Below are 20029 nucleotides of genomic sequence, written 5' to 3'. Positions count from 1 at the left end.
AGATAATGTGTTCTAGTGGAGGCTGACAGTGAAGGGCTTTGATGGCCTGGTCATTGAAAAAGAGGATACAAGCAAATCTGTTGTCTGGTCCATTTCCTTGACATCAGCTCTTCTCTGTTGCTGCTTTGGTATGTCTGCAGTGTAGCTTTTCCTGGGTTCTAAAAGATGCTTATTGGGCACTTCCTTTTGGATGTACACAGGTACCTGAGATTTTGGAACTACCCCCCCCCCCCAATACTGTTAACAGAGAATGTCATGGGAATCCTTTGTGAATCATCTCTTCAAGTCCCATAGCCAAATGGCAGTAACTGCCCCAATATTCTTGGCTTCTCTAGGTCCCAGTGCCACTTGCCATATAGATCAGGTCTCTTCATTTCTCCCATAATTACTTTTAGCAGCAGCCTCGTCTGGTTTCCTGGACTCAAGTCTTGCTGAAATTAATCCCTCCTCTCTCCAATTAGGTGTAACTTTGCCAACACTATCTCCATAGTGATAGATAGCAATTTTATCATTCCAGCTAGCGTTTAGGGGATCTTGCTTTTGCAGATAATTACAAAGTGCTTATTAACTAGCAGGCACTGGTCTGTATCTTACGTGTAAGAATTTGTTTAGGCTTTGTGATGTGAGCTAGGTGTTACTGTCTCCACAGTGTGTAGATGAGGAAATTGAAGCACACAGAAATTAAAGGTCAGTAGGCGGTAGAGTTCCTGTACACAAATTAAGCCAGTGTTGGGTTAGGCACCCTAGACTTCTGCCTCAGAATATAAAAATAGTTCATATAAAGTAGTTAGTGTGTTTCTGAGTATACTGAAGACTCTAAGTATGAACTTTAGGTCAATTCCTATAAAGTAAAGCTAATAATATATTAGGGGACTACAAAAAGTTAGATGAAAAATGGAACTGAAACATCTGATGAAAAAACTTTTTGAAATCCATGCATAGTTTAAGAACTTTTTCAAGACCCCTGTATTGGTTAGACTCTGAGGCTATCCTGATGGATAATAAGCAGCATAGTCTGCTTGTAGTCTTTTAGACCCTGCATTATTCTAGGGAGAATGGACTTAGTCATGTAACATTTATGTAACACACACAGGCATTCACACATATAAGGGTAAGTTATATGCATTTATGATCAAAGAAAACTGTTGTCAAGAATTCAAACAACTCTGTATGCTGCCACTGCTTGGAAAGTTAATTATTTAAGTCACAGTTTCTTGATGAGCATGGAGTTAGGACTAAGCATTTTAAATTGAAGCAAGCAAACCCTCCAAATCAGTATTTTTGTGATATACAATACTTACAATAAGTCTGGTTATTTTTATACAGAAATGAGCAAACCTAAATTAAGTAGCAAAGATAACAAAAGGAAAAAAATACCATGTACTGTGTACTGTCACTCAATGTGTCACCAATGTGTTCTGCTAACTCTCACTACTGCTTGGCTTATATATGGCTGAATTTTAAAAATAGCATAATTATAGGGTAATGTGATTATTTTATTCATTAATATGGCTAATCGTTCCAATTTCAGGAGTATCTTCATGAAGCAAATCTTCTGGTGTCTTTCTTCCCCATGTAGCAGCTTCAAAGGGAGCTTTCTTTCCCTTTCTTATCAGTTTTGCCTCTGCTCCAGTTCTACTATAGAATCGAGCCTCTCTTTTTTTATATCAAATTCTTATTTTGGCCTGAACTACTCACAATACTGTATCAACAACTTTACAGTTTAAAATTATAATTTAATATATATTATTTTTTTGCAGATTAAAAGTGGTAAAATTGTCATTACTCATTAAAGACATCTAGAAACCTTCAAAGAAGGTATTTTATTATTAGAACTTTGTGTTACCTATATTTTCCACTGGTTATCTGACTTATATTTAGGCTATGTTCATTTCTTTTCTAGGCCTGGAAAAATTAACAAATTCCACTAGGTTTGAAGGTACTTTTTTTTTTTTTTTGTTGTTGTTGTTTAAAAATTTATTTATTTGAAAGGCAGAGTTACAGAGAGAGGTAGAGACAGACAGAGAGAGAGAGAGCGCTCTTCCATCCACTAATTCACTCCCCAAATGGCCGCAATGGCTGCAGCTGAGCCAACTGGAAGCCAGGAGCCAGGAGCATCTTCCAGGAATCCCAAGGACTCAGGCCATCCTCCACTGCTTTCTCAGGCACATTAGCAAGCAGCTGTATCAGAAGTGGAGCATCTGTGACTCGAGCCAGTGCCCATATGGGATGCTGGCGCTGCAGACCAGGGCTTTAACCCCTGCCACACAGTGCAGGCCCTGGATGATACTCTTTTAAACTAAGTTTTCTAGGGGCTGGCATTGTGGCACAGTGGGTTAAGACACTTGCATCCCAACAGAGCATTAGTTTGAGTCTCAGGTGCTTCATTTCCCAAGCAACTCCCTGCTAATGTGCTTGGGAAAGTAGTGGAAGATGGCTGAAATATATGTGAGACGCAGCTGGAGTTCCAGGCTCCTGGATTTATTTATTTGAGAGGTAGAGTTATGGATGGAGAGTGGGAGAGACAGAGAAAAGTCTTCCATCTGCCGGTTCACTCTCCAAATGGCCACAATGGCCCAAACTGAGCTGATCTGAAGCCAGGAGCCAGGAGCTTCCTCTAGGCCTCCCATGCAGGTGCAGGGGCCCAAGTACTTGGGCCATCTTCTACTGCTTTCCCAGGCCACAGCAGAGAGCTGGATGGGAAGTGGAGCAGCCGGAACTCAAACTGGCACCCATATGAGATGTTGGTGCCACAGGCGGAGGCTTAGCCCAGTATACCACAAAGCTGGCGCCTCTCTTTGTCTCTCTGTGAACTCTGCCTTTCAAATAAATGAATACATCTTAAAATATGTAAAGTTTTCTAAGTATACACATAATTTTACAGCCAAAAGGGCTCTTTGAGTTAGGGTCAGAGTCAGGGCATAAAGGAATCTAACAGCTCAGGTTTATTATAAGGCTGATGAATGAAACAATAGTGGTAATATTTTTCAAATCCTACTTTTATTTTCCATCAAGAACATTATTGATCCTTGAACTAAAAAGGAAAAAACAGGCAGTGGTAAGCATTAGCTGTAAGTCTAGGATGTGTGAAGCACTTGTACAAGGGTATTTAGCTGTGTAAATGAGTTCAAGCCTCCTGATCCAGATGAATTTACATCCCAGGACACTCAGAACCCATCAAGGCTACTTCGGAATGACTATCATCAGCAAACGGGAGAGGTGCCAACAGTATGGATTCTGCAAACTAAAGATGCAATGTTGCTCAGAAGAAGGAATTCTAGCATTGAATAGGTCTGGTTTGAAACAGCTGAGCCACTTCCAGCTGTGTGACCCTGCACGGATCATTTCACTTTTATCATGCTTTTTCCTTTGAAAAGGAAATAATATCTGCCTACCAGGGTTCTTATACTGAGATAATAAATGCAAAATGCTAGCATAATGTCTAGCACATGATAGATACTCAATAGACATTTTAAATACACATTAGCATGCTTATCATTGATCCAGGGGAACAGTCTCCAATGGATTCTTTTGGTTTTTTACAGAAATATGATTATAACTTTTTCATTGTCTTTTATCCCTTAGAATTTTTATAAAAGAAGATGCTAGTGTTATATAGTTTTAATCATCATAGATCTAAATGGTAACAGTTTTCTTTATATATCATACTAAGTTCTGATAGCCTTTTCATTCTTTGAGAAAAGAACTACGCAGCCACTAAAAGAAATATTGAGTGAAAATTTCCATGATGCCTTACCAAAGAATTAAATGATCTTAATAAACATTAAAAAATGCAATGATTACTAAAATGCATGGATTTACTAAGAAGTCTAACATTTTTCTTCTTAAACAGGATTACTAGATTAGACCTGGGAAACATGACTAGTATGATATAAATGTGCAAGGCAGTGGGCTAGGTCTTTCTTAGTGTTCTTATGACAGGGTATAAGCAACAATATAGGCTGGATTAAAAACCAGTTGATAGAAGACAAATCTCTGGAAATTTTATGGTCACGCCCAAATAAAAAAGAAGAAATTAGAAAACTAAAAACAAGTGTTGGAGATTTATGGGATACTATCAAACAATCCAACACACAGGTCTTAGGAGTTTCTGTGAGTGTGGAAAAAGAGAATGCATTAGGAGGCCTTTTTAGTGAAATAATCACAATCTCCCTAATTTGGAGAAAGAAAGGGACGTCCAAGTACAGGAAGCACATAGAACTCCTAATAGACATGACCAGAAAAGACCCTCACCATGACACATTGTAGTCAAACAATCCACAGTAAAACATAAAGATTATGAAATGTGCACAAGAGAAATGCCAGATTACTTTCAGAGGATCTCCAATTAGACTCACATCTGACTTCTCATCAGAAAACCTACAGGCTAGGGGAGAATGGTGAGATGTATTCCAAGTCCTAAGAGAAAAAAACTGTTAACCCAGAATACTATTCCCTGCAAAGCTCTCATTTAGGAATGAAGGTGAAATAAAGGCCTTTCATAACGAACAGAAATTGAAAGAATTTGTCACCGCTCGTTCAGCCTTAGGAGAGATGCTTAAGGATGTGCTACACACAGAAACACAGAAACATGGTCATCACTATGAAAGAAGGTGAAGGCTGGCACTGCAGCTTACTTGGCTAGTCCTCCGCCTATGGCACCGGCACCCCGGGTTCTAGTCCTGGTTGGGGTGCTGGATTCTTTCCCGTTTGCTCCTCTTCCAGTCCAGCTCTCTGCTGTGGCCCGGGAAGGCAGTGGAGGATGGCCCAAGTGCTTGGGCCCTGCACCTGCATGGGAGACCAGGAGGAAGCACCTGGCTCCTGGCTTTGGATCGGTGCAGCGCCCCGGCCGCAGTGGCCATTTGGGGGTGGAGGTGAACCAACGGAAAAAAAGAAGATGTTTCTCTCTCCCTCTCTCACTGTCTAACTCTGCCTGTCCAAAAAAAAAAAAAAAAAAAAAAAAAAAGGAAGAAAGAAAAGGCAGAAAATCTCCCGGTAAAAGTACAAAGGAAATCCAAAGTAAATAATAGGAATATTTATGGAAAAATGGCATGGCCAAGTTGCTACTTATCAATAGTCACCTTGAATGTAAATGGCCTCAACTTTCCAGTTAAAAGATACAGACTGGCTGAATGGATTAAAAAACAATACCCATCTATTTGCTCTTTACTAGAAACACATCTTACCAACAAAAATACATGCAGACTGAAAGTCAAAGGATGGAAAAAGAAATTCCATGCTAACAAAAACAAAAAAAGAGCTGGTATAGCCATCCTAATATCAGACTTCAACACAATAGAAATAGACTTTAACACAAAAACTGTTAGATGTAATGATTAAGGGTTCAATTCAACAGGGAGATGTGACTATAATAAATGTATAAGTACCAATAACAGGGAACTTTGCTATTTAAAAGAAATGTAAATAATCTAAAGAAAGACATAGATTCCTATACAACATTAATGGGGAACTTCATTACCTCACTTTCAGCAATGGACAGATCAACCAGACAGAAAATCAGCAAGGAAACAACAGTTAATCGATGCTATAGTCTGAATGGACCTAACAGATTTCTACAGAACTTTTTATCCTACAGTTGCAGAATACACATTCTTCTTACCAATGCATGGAACTTTCTCTAGGATAAAGCTAGGCCATAAAGCAAGTCTCACAAAATCAAAATCAAAATCAAAATCATACCATATATCTTCTCTGACCACAATGGAGTGAAGCTGGAAATCAACAACTCTAGAAATTCTAGAGTCTCCAACACATGGAGTCTGAACAACATGCTCCTGAATGAACAGTGGGTCATAGAAGAAATATAAATAAAAAAGCTGTTGAGGAACAGTTGTTTTCTCATACTATGCTCTTTACTTAGTATATAGTTAATCTTCTGTATATAAAGTTAATTGAAAATAGGTCTTGGTAAAAAATAAGAATGGGAATGGGAGAGGGAGGAGGAAGAAGGGTGGGAGTACAGTTGGGAGGGCAGGTATGGTGGGAAGAAATCATTATGTTCTTAAAGTTGCAAACATGAAATGCATGAAGTTTGTATATCTTAAATAAAATGTTTCCTGGGGGAAAAAAACCCAACAAAAACCAGTTAAGTGACCATAGCTGACTGGTCCTGATTAGTTTAGGGAGTCTGTGGTTGGTGATGTTGTAGAGACCGTACTCAGATCTGTCTGAGCCTCCTCATCTTTTCAAAGATTTGTATGAAAATATGGCTAGCACTATTATTAAACCTGTAGGTGGTATTCAGTGTAAGTAAAAAATTGCCTGGGGTACAAGAAATACAGAGGTAAAACAAAACAATTTTATACCGAGAGCTAACAAACTAAAGGGCAGAATTAAAAGTTAAAATGACCTCAGGAGGTTATATTAATGTGATTGAATCAAGTAGGGCTAAATGACTAGTCCTGCTTCTGAGGCAAGGATTTGACTTAGCAACAAAAGCTTTTAAAAAAGACTTAGAATTTCAGCTAACAATATGCTGACCAATTATCTGTCAAACAATGTGATTGAACTTCAGAAAAAAAAGAGGCTAGCATGATTTGAAGTTGTATTAATGGAAGTATAGACTCTAACAGTAATTATCATTTTTCCTCACCTTGAAAACTAATGAGAAATACTATATATGTATGTTGCCATGAATCACTGACTACTGTGACTCTCAAGGCATGCTTTCCTGTGAGAATGTCAGAACACCTTGGAGTGGGGAAAAGGGAAAGGGTGCATGCTGTGAGGTCCTATCCAACCCTTGGAGATTCTCAGAAGCTGTCCTCCCCCCCCCCCCCCCCCACTTAAGCAACTACACTCATTCTGTCCCGGTCCCTCTCAGTCATGATCTAAAATCAGGGAATTAATAATTTACACCTTGAATACATTTTTTTTTTGTTTTGGCCATAAGACTGATATATGTCCAAGTACACTTGGGTAAATTAGGTGCTCAACAAAGAACAGATACAAATTGAACTAAATTTTAAAACTAACTGGTTAGCATAAGGACTAGAAAATGAATCCTCTGAGAAAATGTTTAAGTTCAGAAAGAACATATAACTATTTTCAAAAGGCTGAAGAGCTGCCATGTGGAAGATGGCTTGGATTTACACTGTGGCAGAAGATAGGGAGACACAATTCAGTTTAATGTGAGCGAGAATTTTCTAATGGTCATAGTTGCTGGGAAGGGGATTGGGCCATCTCAAAGGGAAGTGAGCTGTCCTCCCTTAGAGGTTTTCAACAGCTATGCAAAATACCAAGTTTAAGATTTGTTACTAAAGTGCTGTACTTTAAAAATGTGTATTTAAAAAGAAATAAACTAGAGCACATTCAAAGTTACATCTTATGTCAATCTCATTTGCTCACATTCCAAAATACATTCAGAGCAGAAGTGACAATAGTGAGGTTATACATCGGGAATGTCTTTGGGAAGGTGAGTGTTTTGTTGTGAATTCTTGGGCTACAGAGTACGTGTGTTGTGAAAAATCACTTGTAGGGTGCATTTCCATCATATGACTTTTGTTATCTAAGCATACACACATTTACTTTTCCTTCTATGTAAATACTAACAGCACTACATACATTTTTTATAAGTTTAAGGGTTGGCAGGGGACAGATTTTACAATCTTAGGGTAAACCAGTCTTTCTGTCTACATATGTGTGTGTGTGTGTGTGTGTACATTTTTAGATAAACTATTTTTTAGATTAAGTAATTATAAATTTAATATTTTTGGAAAAATGATAAAATATAAAGAACAGAATTTAAAGTAGTATTTCCAGTGTTTTCTCACTGTGACTTGTCTGAGAGTTGGTTTGTGCAGTTATGAAATATTCAATATTTGCTGAATAAATGTATAGCTGAATTACTGCTTATGTTCTGTTACAGTTTCCACACCAGAGGAGAAATTAGGAGATTGTTGGCTGTCCCAATTTGCATATTCATATATAAAGGGAAGAAGAGGTAATCATATCTTCTTTCTTAGGGAGACACAATATAAGAAACATGAATAAACAAAATGAACTAGCTGTGTTGTCCTCAGTTCCAGATTTATATTTTTTCTCTTTTTCCTTCTGAATTCCCCTGTCTCCTAAAACACAGCTCACAAAATAATACTGTCTTTACAAATTAAGTTGACTGATCAATTCGAGAAATGTTAAAATCTCCATTACATTTTTGCATGATAAATTATTAACCAATGAAAAACAACCATCATGTTTAGTTCTGTTGCTAAACATAGCTAAAGTCTGTTAAAATTCACAGAGGTTAGAAAGGCATATTATCTGCATAATATAGCATATCCTCTTGGAGAATGTCTAAGTGTTCAGGAAGGGGGTCCAACTGGAAAGGAAGTTATTAATATAAAGAGTATTAGAGGATTCTTCTTGAGATCACTGAATTAATACAGACACAGGAATTATGTTGGGTGCTAAGGATCCAATGATGAATGAAAGTTGACATAATCTTGCTCTCAGGGAGCTTTCAGTCTGTTGTGGAGAAAAACATTTTGAAGAGTTACAACACACATTTTGATAAGTTATGTAAGAAAAGCTAGAGCACACTATTAAGAGCAATGTGATGAGCAAACAATTGAGTCTGGAGGCTCTTCTGAAGTGAGGTTTGCATAGGGATAAAAAGAATGCATGAATGGAAGAGCACATGCAGACTCTGTTGCTGGGAGGGAAGACGATGCACTAAGGGAAGTAAAAGAAGGCCATCAAGTATAGGCCACAACAAATGGAGGGGAAGAGACAGAGGAAGCAGTTAGCCACATCAGCCAACACAGGCGCCTACTCTTCAATGGCTTCAATTTTCATGACAGGCCAGAAACTTGAACTTGTTAGCACTATTCCTGAACTTCTAATTTCTCCATTCAGATTCATTATGTTTTATCGGGAAAACAGTAAGAGTCTCCTAACTGGGTATTCAGATGTAAACCTATCTGCCCTAATCACCGGAAACCAGGATACACCAAGCTCAAACAAGGAACAGAGAATAACTACATGGCTCTATGAAGATCCATAAATCTGCAACAGTTCAATGCTATGTATTCTCTATTTAATTAGTACTGCTTTTGAGTAATTTAAAAAAAAACTTCCCCAATTCTTAGATATCAAATTCTATAAATACTGGAAACCATGTAAGTGAAAAACAAATCACTACAATCATACATTAAAATACATGACAGCATCATTTTAGAAATTCAATAATTTATTATAGTTATGAGTTTATAATGGATTCTTAGGAACTTTAAAAATGAATTAGGAATAACAATTAAGTATAAAATTCCCAAATATTGGAATCTGGAATGTTAACTTCTAGCATTTTTGTAAAAATCTCTTCCTTATGATCAGTTAGAAAATTATGTTCTTCAAGGGAAAAGAAAGGGAAGTTAAAAAATAGACAGGTTGATGAAGGCAACGAGTTCTTCTCAGCTGGCTTTATTCTCCATTGAAGCTCAACAGAGGATTTTATTTTCTTTACTCACAGGAAACTGTCACTGTTCTGTTTTCCAATAAACCTCAAAACAGAATGGAAAAATCTTATGCAAAATGACACAAGCCTTAACCATTCTCTGCAGGCTTTACCGTTTCGATACACTTCTAGTTCAACAGCTTCCCCAACTCTAAAATTCTGTTAGTGAACTATGAATACTTTTTAAATACTTTCCAGATTCATCATGGAGGCTGCTTTTCTTCTCTGTACTGTAATCACACTGAGCTGCAATTAAAATAAACAGTCAGTAAGTAGTTACTTTTTCTATGGAATTTCTTAGATTAATACAAAGTACAATGTAACACAACCTACCATTATTGAAAATAACCTTTCTGGAAGGGGTCTTGAAACCAGTCATTTTTGTGTTCATTTCTATTTTACTCTTGATAATTTATAAAATGTCTGTATTACATTAGAGAAATGCATGTCAAACATGGCATTCCATAGCTTACAGTGATACACTTAGAATTCTAAAACATATTCCACAGATAGATGAAGAACATCTTAATCAGAAAAATACCTAAAAACAAACTAAATTTGAGCCAGCACAATGCAGGCTTGGAAATAAAAGTCATAATAGTACAAATGTGCGTACAATACAAAGGGTCTCCTCTAGTTACTATCCTTCATTTGGTAGCCTTCTCTCCAAATACAACATCGTTTCTAGTTTGGAACAAGCATATTTATAAAAAAGTTCTGAGAATGTATGTACAAACCACTACACATACTTTTGACCTTATTTTTTCTTTCTTCTAAATGATCTACCTTAGAAATAGTTCCATATTAGAGGTACTTTGCGTCTCTGACAGCTGTTAAGTAAGTGATCTGCCTGTATGGCTACTCCAAAATTTAACTGATCTACTGGTCTGCTAATTGTGGGTATTTGGGTGGTTTTGCTTCAAATAGTATTTTTACATGTTTGCTTCCTTGCAAAGATTTTTCCAGGCACAAGTATGGATTAAGAGCTATGCACATTTATATATATATATATATGCATAGCTCTTAATATATATATAAATATTATTATTTTTTCTGACAGGCAGAGTGGACAGTGAGAGAGAGACAGAGAGAAAGGTCTTCCTTTTTGCCGTTGGTTCACCCTCCAATGGCCGCCGCGGCCGGTACCCCATGCTGATCCAAAGGCAGGAGCCAGGTACTTCTCCTGGTCTCCCATGGGGTGCAGGGCCCAAGCACTTGGGCCATCCTCCACTGCACTCCCGGGCCACAGCAGAGAGCTGGCCTGGAAGAGGGGCAACCGGGACAGGATCGGTGCCCCGACCGGGACTAGAACCCGGTGTGCCGGCGCCGCTAGGCAGAGGATTAGCCTGTTGAGCCACGGCGCCGGCCCAACATTTATATTTTTTGAGAAATAAAGCTAAACTTTTCTCAAGAGACTGTACCAATGTATACATCTATCAATGATGTATAAAAGTACCAGTACAATTCATTATTATACTTCATAATCTCACATATGAAAAATTACATGTGATTACAATAAACATTTATATTTGTCTTATAAGTGAGGATCAGCATTTTTAAAGTGTTTATATGCTGTCATCTCTTTTCTGTAAATGTTCTTTACCTGTTTATTGGTCTGCGGAACTGTTTTTTTTTTTTTCTTAAAGATTTATTTACTTATTTGAAAGGCAGAGGGAGAGGGAGAGAGAGAGAGAGAGAGAAGTAGAAGAAGAAGAAGAAGAGAGAGATTTTCCATCAGCTGGTTCACTTCCCAAATGGCTGCAACTGCAGGGGCTGGGACAGACCGAAGCCAGGAGTCAGAAGCTCCTCTGGGTCTCCCACGTGAGCATAGGAGCCCAAGTACTTGAGCCATCCTCCATTGTTTTCTTAAGCACATTAGCAGGGAGCTGGGTCAGAATTGGAACAGCTGGGACCAGCACCTGCATGGGCTGCTGGCATTGCAGGAAGCAGCTTTAAGCTCTAAGCCAATTCTGACCCCTACTTTTTTTTTTTACTTAGATACTCTCTATATATTTAGGATATTAGCTTTTTGTTATAGGTGCTATAAATACTTTATGTTTGTCATTGAGTGATTTTTTTGATGCAGCAATTAAGATTTTACATGATCACATTTATTAATTTTTTTATAGTTTCCAGGTTTTGTGTTTTTGCGTAGTAAGGTTTCACTACATTGATTTTAAAAAATGTCATACTATCAAAAGAACAAAGTATGGCATTCAACAGCTTGGAGTAATATACTTGGAATGGATGAAGGATGTATAGAAAAAGTTAATCAGAACATGACTGAATCAACACAATGCAGGGCTCATGTTGAACCAACAACATGATACTATACTGCATTATGGTAAGAGTGATGTGTTATGGACAATAATAAGCTTTTAGCATCTTGCATTTCTTTAAACATTCCTTAGCTGGATATTATTTCTAATAGCATATCCTAATTTTCAGAGGAAAAGGGGAAAATTAGAAATGACTCAGAGAAGGTAAATATAAGGGTTTTTAAAAATTAAATAAATACTTTATAAAGAAAGTTTAACAGTTGTATTCATTTAACATAGAAAAATTACTGACTCTGAGAAAGAAATTCCCTTTTGTGTTTGGAGAGAATGAAGAATGATTACTTTCCACCTCCAAATAAGAACAGAATGGAAGGAAAAAGCTTAAGGGAAAAATCTGTTACAGAAAAAATTGTGAAGTGTATATATTGACAAAACATTAAAAAAAAGCTCACAAAAACAATAGTGGAATATTTTCAATCTGACAGGTAGAGTTATAGACAGAGAGAGAGAGAGACAGAGAGAAAAGTCTTCCATCTGCTGGTTCACTCCCTAAATGGGCACAACAGTCAGATCTGGGCAGATCTGAAGCCAGGAGCCAGGAACTTCTTCTGGACCTCCAACGTGGGTACAAGGCCCAAGCACTTGGGCCATCTTCCACTGTTTTCCCAGGTCACAAACATAGAGCTGGATCGAAGGAGAACAGCTGGGACATGAACCTGTGCCCATATTCGGGCACAGCCGGTGGAGGCTTAGCCTACTACATCAAGGCATTGGGTTAGCTGGAGAATTTAAATAATAGAAGAAACATCAGGACTGGATTGTTTAGGTTTAATTCTGTCAGATGATAAGTAAACTAGCTGTCAGTTGGACTATAAAATTAAGTTTTTAGAACTCTACCCTTTTTACTATAGAACGAAAGGTAATTGATTTTAAGCTGGCATTTTTTTTTTTACCATAGTCCTTAAAAAAGGAATTATGATACAGAAATTTAATTTCTTGGGGCCGGCACCATGGCTCACTTGGTTAATCTTCCGCCTGCAGCGCTGGCATCCCATATGGGTGCCCGGTTTTGTCCCGGTTGCTCCTCTTCCAGTCCAGCTCTCTGCTGTGTCCCGAAAAGGCAGTGGAGGATGGCCCAGGTGCTTGGGCCCCTGCACCTGCATGGGAGACCAGGAAGATGCACCTGGCTCCTGGCTTCAGACTAGCGTAGCTCCGGCCATTTGGGGAGTGAACCAATGGAAGGAAGACCTTTCTCTCTGTCTCTCTCTCTCTCACTGTTTAACTCTATCTGTCAAATAAAAAAAGAAGAAATTTAATTTCTTATATATCCATTGAAGTAAGTATGTACTTATTACAAAAAGGATTATAATAGAAAAATTTAATTTTTTCTATATCCATCTAAGTATCTATTTGCCATTATACTGAAGATTTTACATGTTCTTTTCATTCTTCAATATGCACGTGTTGTCTCACATTAATCATGACAAATGGAAGATTTAAAAAACTGCAATTGTCCAAAGTCACATGACTACTTAATGGTGCTAGACGATTTGTCCAACATCAGAGCACCTACTCTGGAGATACTGTCTAATGCATCTTGACTCCTCTTACCTTATAATCTAAATGAATGCATGGATTCTTGAATGATTAGTTACCCTACAGATTAACCCATAACTTCATAAGAAATTAAAATTATTTGCCAAGGCTATAATTATTTTCTAGAGGAAGGGGAAGAGATGGCAAATTACTGGATTTCTTTAAAAATAATCTATATCTATCATGAACATGTAGTTAGAAAATGTAATAGTAGCTAAGAATAATATTAATTTTGAGTAAAACAGTACATTTAAGATTAAATATAATTAAAATATAGTCACTTGATTTGCTTTTGTTGTCTGCTTGCTCAATCCATCCATCCATCCATCCATTTCAACAATCTATTTTTAGCCTATCTTTATAATTCCTGAACTGATTTCACTTTGTTCCTAATAGCAGGGACTACTGTTCTAAATGGCCCATTTCATTTATATGATGTGTATGTGTTATGAGAAATTACTCCTTAGTATTTCATTGATATTCTAAACTTTTTACTATATTTTTCATTGGACAACTTTTATATTTTATTTTAGATTTACTTGGTCATATGCAAAAGTACATTAAATGAAGTTAATCTGTAATCCAAGTAATTTTTCCCAATTTAAAACAGTAAATAAGAACAAAGGCAATGCAGCCTGAAGCATGACATTCAAAACAATATTGTCCACTTTCAAACCTGTCAGCGAATCCATGCCTAGTTTTATACAAAAATATAATTTCAGAGCAGTATTGTCTAACAGAGCTTCTTGTGATTAATATTCTGTATCTACACTGTCTATTAGGAAAGCCACAGATACATATGCCCATTGAGAACTTGAGATCTAGCTAATGTGTCTGAGTATCTTAATCTTTATTTTAATTTAACTGTAATCAATTTCAATTTAAATAGCTGCCTGTGGCCAACACCTATCCTACTGGACAGTGCAGTTCCACATGCAGGTGAAAACTGGAGAATACTGATGTCTATTTTTGTTTTTAAAGTTCCCTTTTTCAACCTCAAATATTAAAGGGATTAATTTTAAACAGGTTAATCAAGTAAAAATAAAACGACTAGCTCTCTGGGAACTTCCAAGGAGTATTTTTTATCTTTGATCCACTCAGACAGTTTATTATCTTGGGAGAATGAGGATGTTGTATACCTGCTGGGAGGCTGAAGCAGCTCTCTCTTCCGCCTGACTTAGGCGCCTTTGAAGTCTGTTGGCTTTTTCTTGATGCTCTAGAATTAATTTTTCATTCTATTAAGGAGAAACACAAAAGAAACAAGTTAGAAGTACATATGTGACATGCAGATGTTTTTGGAATAGTCCATGAAAACTCTGGAAATCATATTACCACTTAAAAAACACTAAGATAGTAGTATTTCCAAATTTACATTTCAAGTTATCAGCTTCAAGTACAAAGTTGGCTTTATATTTTTATAAATTTTTTTTTTTGGACAGGCAGAGTTAGACAGTGAGAGAGAGAGAGAGGGAGAGAGAGAGAGACAGACAGAGAAAGGTCTTCCTTTTTCCATTGGTTCACCCCCCAAATGGCCACTACTGCTGGCGCACTGCACTGATCCGAAGCCAGGAGCCAGGTGCTTCCTCCTGGTCTCCCATTTGGCTGCAGGGTCTAAGGACCTGGGCCATCCTCCACTGAACTCCCGGGCCACAGCAGAGAGCTGGCCTGGAAGAGGAGCAACCGGGACAGAATCCGGCGCCCTGACTGGGACTAGAACCTGGAGTACTGGCGCTGCAAGGCGGAGGATTAGCCTAGTGAGCCACGGCGCTGGCCAATAAATAGCTTTTTTTTTTTTTTCTTTTTTCTTTTTTTGACAGGCAGAGTGGATAGTGTGAGAGAGAGACAGAGAGAAAGGTCTTCCTTTTTGCCGTTGGTTCACCCTCCAATGGCCGCTGCAGCCGGCGCATCGTGCTGATCCGAAGCCAGGAGCCAGGTGCTTCTCCTGGTCTCCCATGCGGGTGCAGGGCCCAAGCACTTGGGCCATCCTCCACTGCACTCCCGGGCCATAGCAGAGAGCTGGCCTGGAAGAGGGGCAACCGGGATAGAATCCGGCGCCCCAACCGGGACTAGAACCTGGTGTGCTGGCGCCGCAAAGCGGAGGATTAGCCTGTTAAGCCACGGTGCCGGCCGTAAATTGCTTGTTTTCTACATGTCACTACAGAAAGTAAATTAACATATCCTAAAACAAACAGGTTCAGAAATTAGGGAAAAGACTTTAAATTTTTGATCTTTTAACTTTGAGATGTTAGCTTTAGAATCATATGGAGAGTTTTTGACAACACAGACTGCTGGGTCCAAGTGCCAGAGCTTCAGCGGGGATGGGATGAACTCTATTGCTGTATGTTCCCTAAGACATCTGCATACTCCAGATGCTATGAGATCAATAGAATTATTAGGCACTGTTATGGTTTGAAGTGTGTCTGCCAACAGATGCTTAAGTCCTAAACCCTGGTAACCTATGAATATGACCTTATTTGGAAATAGTTTTTGCAGATTATTGATCAGGTTAAGATGAGGACATTGGGTGGCTATAATCCATGTTATTAATATGCTCATAAAAGAGAACATCATCTACAAGCCAAGGAGTGCTTGTGGCTCACAGAAGCTAGGGATGGAGCAGACTCTGACAGTCCTCGGAAGCGATCAACATTGCTCATACCTCCACTCTGGATTTCTAGTCTCCAGAATGGTGAGATAATAACTTTCCAGCGTTTAAGTCACCCAGTTTGAACTGTACAGACATCATAAATGCAAGCTGTCACAATATATGTAGTTATGTTCAAATAATTTATTGATTAAAATGTATTAGTTTTGTCCATATTTATTAAGCTAGTTATTGTGCATACAAACAAATATTTTTGTGCAACTAGAACTGTCTAGTTACACAGTTTTTCTGGCACTTACTCAAATTAAGAGAAAAATATATATAGGGCTAACTAGGGAAGCTAGAAAAACACACCTTCTTTTTTTTTGACAGGCAGAGTGGACAGTGAGAGAGAGACAGAGAGAAAGGTCTTCCTTTTGCCGTTGGTTCACCCTCCAATGGCCGCCGCAGTAGGCGCGCTGCCGCCGGCGCACCGCGCTGATCTGATGGCAGGAGCCAGGTGCTTCTCCTGGTCTCCCATGGGGTGCAGGGCCCAAGGACTTGGGCCATCCTCCACTGCACTCCCTGGCCACAGCAGAGAGCTGGCCTGGAAGAGGGGCAACCGGGACAGAATCGGTGCCCTGACCGGGACTAGAACCCGGTGTGCCGGCGCTGCAAGGCAGAGGATTAGCCTAGTGAGCCGCAGCGCCGGCCGAAAAACACACCTTCTATGAAGCACTAAGTAGTCCCCATGTCCTAACATAGTAGAGGTAACAATGAATGTCATGCAGTGGCCGGAGCTGTGGTGTAGTAGGTTAAGCCTCTAGCTGTGGTGCCAGCATCCCATACGGGCACCGGTTCGAGTCTTGGTTGCTCCACTTCAGATCCAGCTCCCCGCTGGTGACCTAAGAAAGCAGTGGAGGATAGCCCAAATGCTTGGGAACCTGCACCCATATGGAAGACCAGGAAAAAGCTCCTTGGCTCCTGGTTTTGGATCAGCCCAGCTCCAGCTGTTGTGGCCATTTGGGGAGTAAACCAGCAGATGGAGACCTCTCTCTCTGTCCGTCCCTCTCTCTGTCTGTGACTCTTGTCTCTCAAATAAATAAATAAGTCTTTAAAAAAAAGTGCTTGTCATGCCTACTAATATATAAGATTAAAATAACAATGTCCTGTTACAAGAAGCTTATTATATTATTATGCCCAAATTAAATTCTATGAAGTTAACTACAGGGGCTGTTCTAATTTACCAAGATATTTAAATATGTAGTTTTAAATTTTAAGAGTCACATCATACATTAGAAGTAACCTGGAGAAAAGGTTCATCATCTGTAATAATCATTTTCATACATATATTATATATAGTGTACAATTTCTAAACTGTAACCATAATGATTGAGGGATGGTTCAGATTGGGTAAATTATAATATATGCAGTTGTTTCTTTCAACTGATTACTCTTTTTTTCCCTTAAAGATTGATTTATTTACTTATTTGAAAGGCAGAATACTTAGAGGGAGGGAGAAGAGGGAGTGGGAGAGAGGCCGCCAACAGCCATGTCTGGGTCAGGCAAAGCCAGGAACCAGGCACTCCATCCTGATCTCCTACATCACATGGGTGGCAGAGGCCCAAGTATTTGGACCATCATCTGCTACCTTCCCAAACACATTAGCAGAAGGCTGTAACAGAAGCAAAGCAGCTGGAAATCGAACCAAAACCCTGCTGATATGGGATGCTGGTATCCCAAGCTGTGGCTTAACCTACTATACTACAATGCTCATCTCCATCCCAGTAGCTTTTGATATTCCAACAAAATTAACATTGCTGTATTGAATATTTTCCTTTAATTTTTTTCATATTTTACATTACTTCCTTAGAAGAGATTTCTATAAGTGGAAGCTATATCAAAGAGTATTTTTAAAAAATAATTAATTAGAGAGAGAGTTCTAGAGAAAGAATGACAGTGCAAGCTCCCATCTAATGATTCACTCTTCACATGCCCACACAGAGGTTACTGGGCAATGCCAGGAACTGGGAATTCAATCCAGATCTCCCTTGTGGACAGGAACCCAATTACTTGAGCCATCACCCATTGCCTCCCAGGGTCTGCATTAACAGGAAGCTGGAACCAGGAGCCTGAGCTGAGTACTGAACTCAGGCACTTTGATGTGGGCACTCTAACTGGCAAGTTAACCACCATACCAAACACCTGCCCCTAAAGTGTTTTAACAGCTATTCTTTAATTTCTTTATAAATGTCTTATAGCAATATAAAGTGCCATAATGGGACTGTTGCTGTGGCATAGTGGATTAAGCTGCTGCTTGCAGTGCCAGCATCACATCTGGGCACCAGTTTGAGTCCTGGATGCTCTACTTCTGAACCAGCTCCCTATTAATGCACCTGGGAAAGCAGGGGAGAATAGCCCAAGAGTTTAGGCCCCTGCACCCATGTGGGAGACCCAGAGAAGTTCCTGACTCCTGGCTTCGGTCTGGCCCAGCTCTGGCCATTGAGGTTATTTGGGGAGTGAACCAGCAGATAGAAGATCTCCTCTCTGTGTCTCTCTCTCTGTAGCTCTGCCTTTCAAAAAAAAAAAAAAGTGCAATGATACCAAAGAGTAATTTTTTTTTTCAGGGAGGTGAAAAGGGGACACGTTGTTTAATGCATATAGAGTTTCAAATTTTACAAAATGGCAAAGTTCTGAAGATCCATTGCATAACAATGTGAATATACCTTACATTATTTTTTTTAACATTTAATGAATATAAATTTCCCAAGTACAACTTTTGAATTATAGTGGCTTCCCCCCCATAACCTTCCTCCCCTCAGCAACCATCCCATCTCCCACTCCCTCTCCCATCCCATTCTTCATCACGATTCATTTTCAATTATCTTTGTATACAGAAGATCAACTTAGTATATACTAAATAAAGATTTCAACAGACTGCACCCACAAAGACACACAAAGTATAGAGTACTGTTTGGGTAGTAGTTTTACCGTTAATTCACACAGTACAACACATTAAGGACAGGGGTCTTACATGGGGAATAAGTGCACAGTGACTTCTGTTGTTGATTTAACAGTTGACACTTTTATTTAACTATGGTTCCTTTAGTAGACCAGAAAAAGAGAGAGAGGCCCATTATATACTGTACTAATGAAGTTCCAACAAATTAGAACATCAGATGATGAATCAGAGCTCTAGGGAGTCGCAATCATAATCTAGAAATTGTTTACTTTCTTAAAGCCTCAAATAAAAAAATGATAAACTCTTGCTATATTTAGTTCTAAGGCATCAATCAAAATGAATTTTAATGTATCCCAGTGGGCAACAGTATGTTTTTCAATTTATTTACTCCCCCAAAGAAACTTTTTTTTAAGGAATACAGACTTCATGCATTTCATAAGTACAACTTTAAGAATACAGTGATTGTTCCCACCATACATGCTCTCCCACTTACTCTCCCACCCCTCCTCCTCCTTCCTCTGCCTTTCCCAGTCCCATTCTCCACTCAGATCCATTTTTGATTAAGTTTATGCACCAACTCTATACTAAGTAAAGAGTTCAACAATTTGCATGGGAAAAAAAATGAAAACAAAAAAACTTCCTCAACGGTCGAGACAGGGCTGTTCAAAGTCATTACCTCTTGAAGTTAATTTCACTTCTTTTTTTTTTTTTTTCTTTTAGAAACTTAATTAACTTTGAGGAAGCACCCAAGAATGATACATCTTTTGTGAGCACTTAGACATAACCGTCACACAACTCTTTGAGGACAGAGGTCCTGCATGGGAACTTTGTGCACAGTGACTCCTGTTGTTAATTTAACAATTAACACTCTTATGTATGACACAAGCTGCCTATGTTATGGAAGCCTTTTGAATCCACAAACTCCGTCAGTATTTAGACAAGGCCACAAGCAAAGTGGAAGTTCTCTCCTCCCTTCAGAGAAAAGTACCTCCTTCTTTTATGGCCACTTCTTTCCACTGGGGTCTCACCCACCAAGGTCCTTCATGCAGGACATTTGGCAAAAGTATTCTTTACATGTATTTTGTGATGGATTAAAGAAATGAGAAGAGTGGGTTAAAAAACACAATCTTAGT

At 38.7% G+C, this 20029-nt stretch overlaps 1 protein-coding gene across 1 annotated transcript in view; it reads right to left on the bottom strand.

The window, feature by feature from the left end:
* Positions 1 to 9234: 9234 nt before the first annotated feature.
* Positions 9235 to 20029, bottom strand: part of SCLT1 (sodium channel and clathrin linker 1) — a 308272-nt gene continuing 297477 nt past the window's right edge. The window contains exons 20-21 of the mRNA XM_062199088.1: positions 14490 to 14585; positions 9235 to 9721 (exon numbers count right to left, since the gene is read on the bottom strand). Coding sequence (XP_062055072.1) covers positions 9659 to 9721; positions 14490 to 14585 — 159 coding nt within the window. The 3' untranslated portion in view covers positions 9235 to 9658. The remainder of the gene's footprint in view (positions 9722 to 14489; positions 14586 to 20029) is intronic.

Source organism: Lepus europaeus, chromosome 8 (assembly GCF_033115175.1).
Source record: "Lepus europaeus isolate LE1 chromosome 8, mLepTim1.pri, whole genome shotgun sequence".
Classification (NCBI taxonomy): domain Eukaryota; kingdom Metazoa; phylum Chordata; class Mammalia; order Lagomorpha; family Leporidae; genus Lepus; species Lepus europaeus.
Note: the sequence above shows the minus strand (reverse complement) of the source record. Positions and strands in the feature narration are given on the sequence as shown.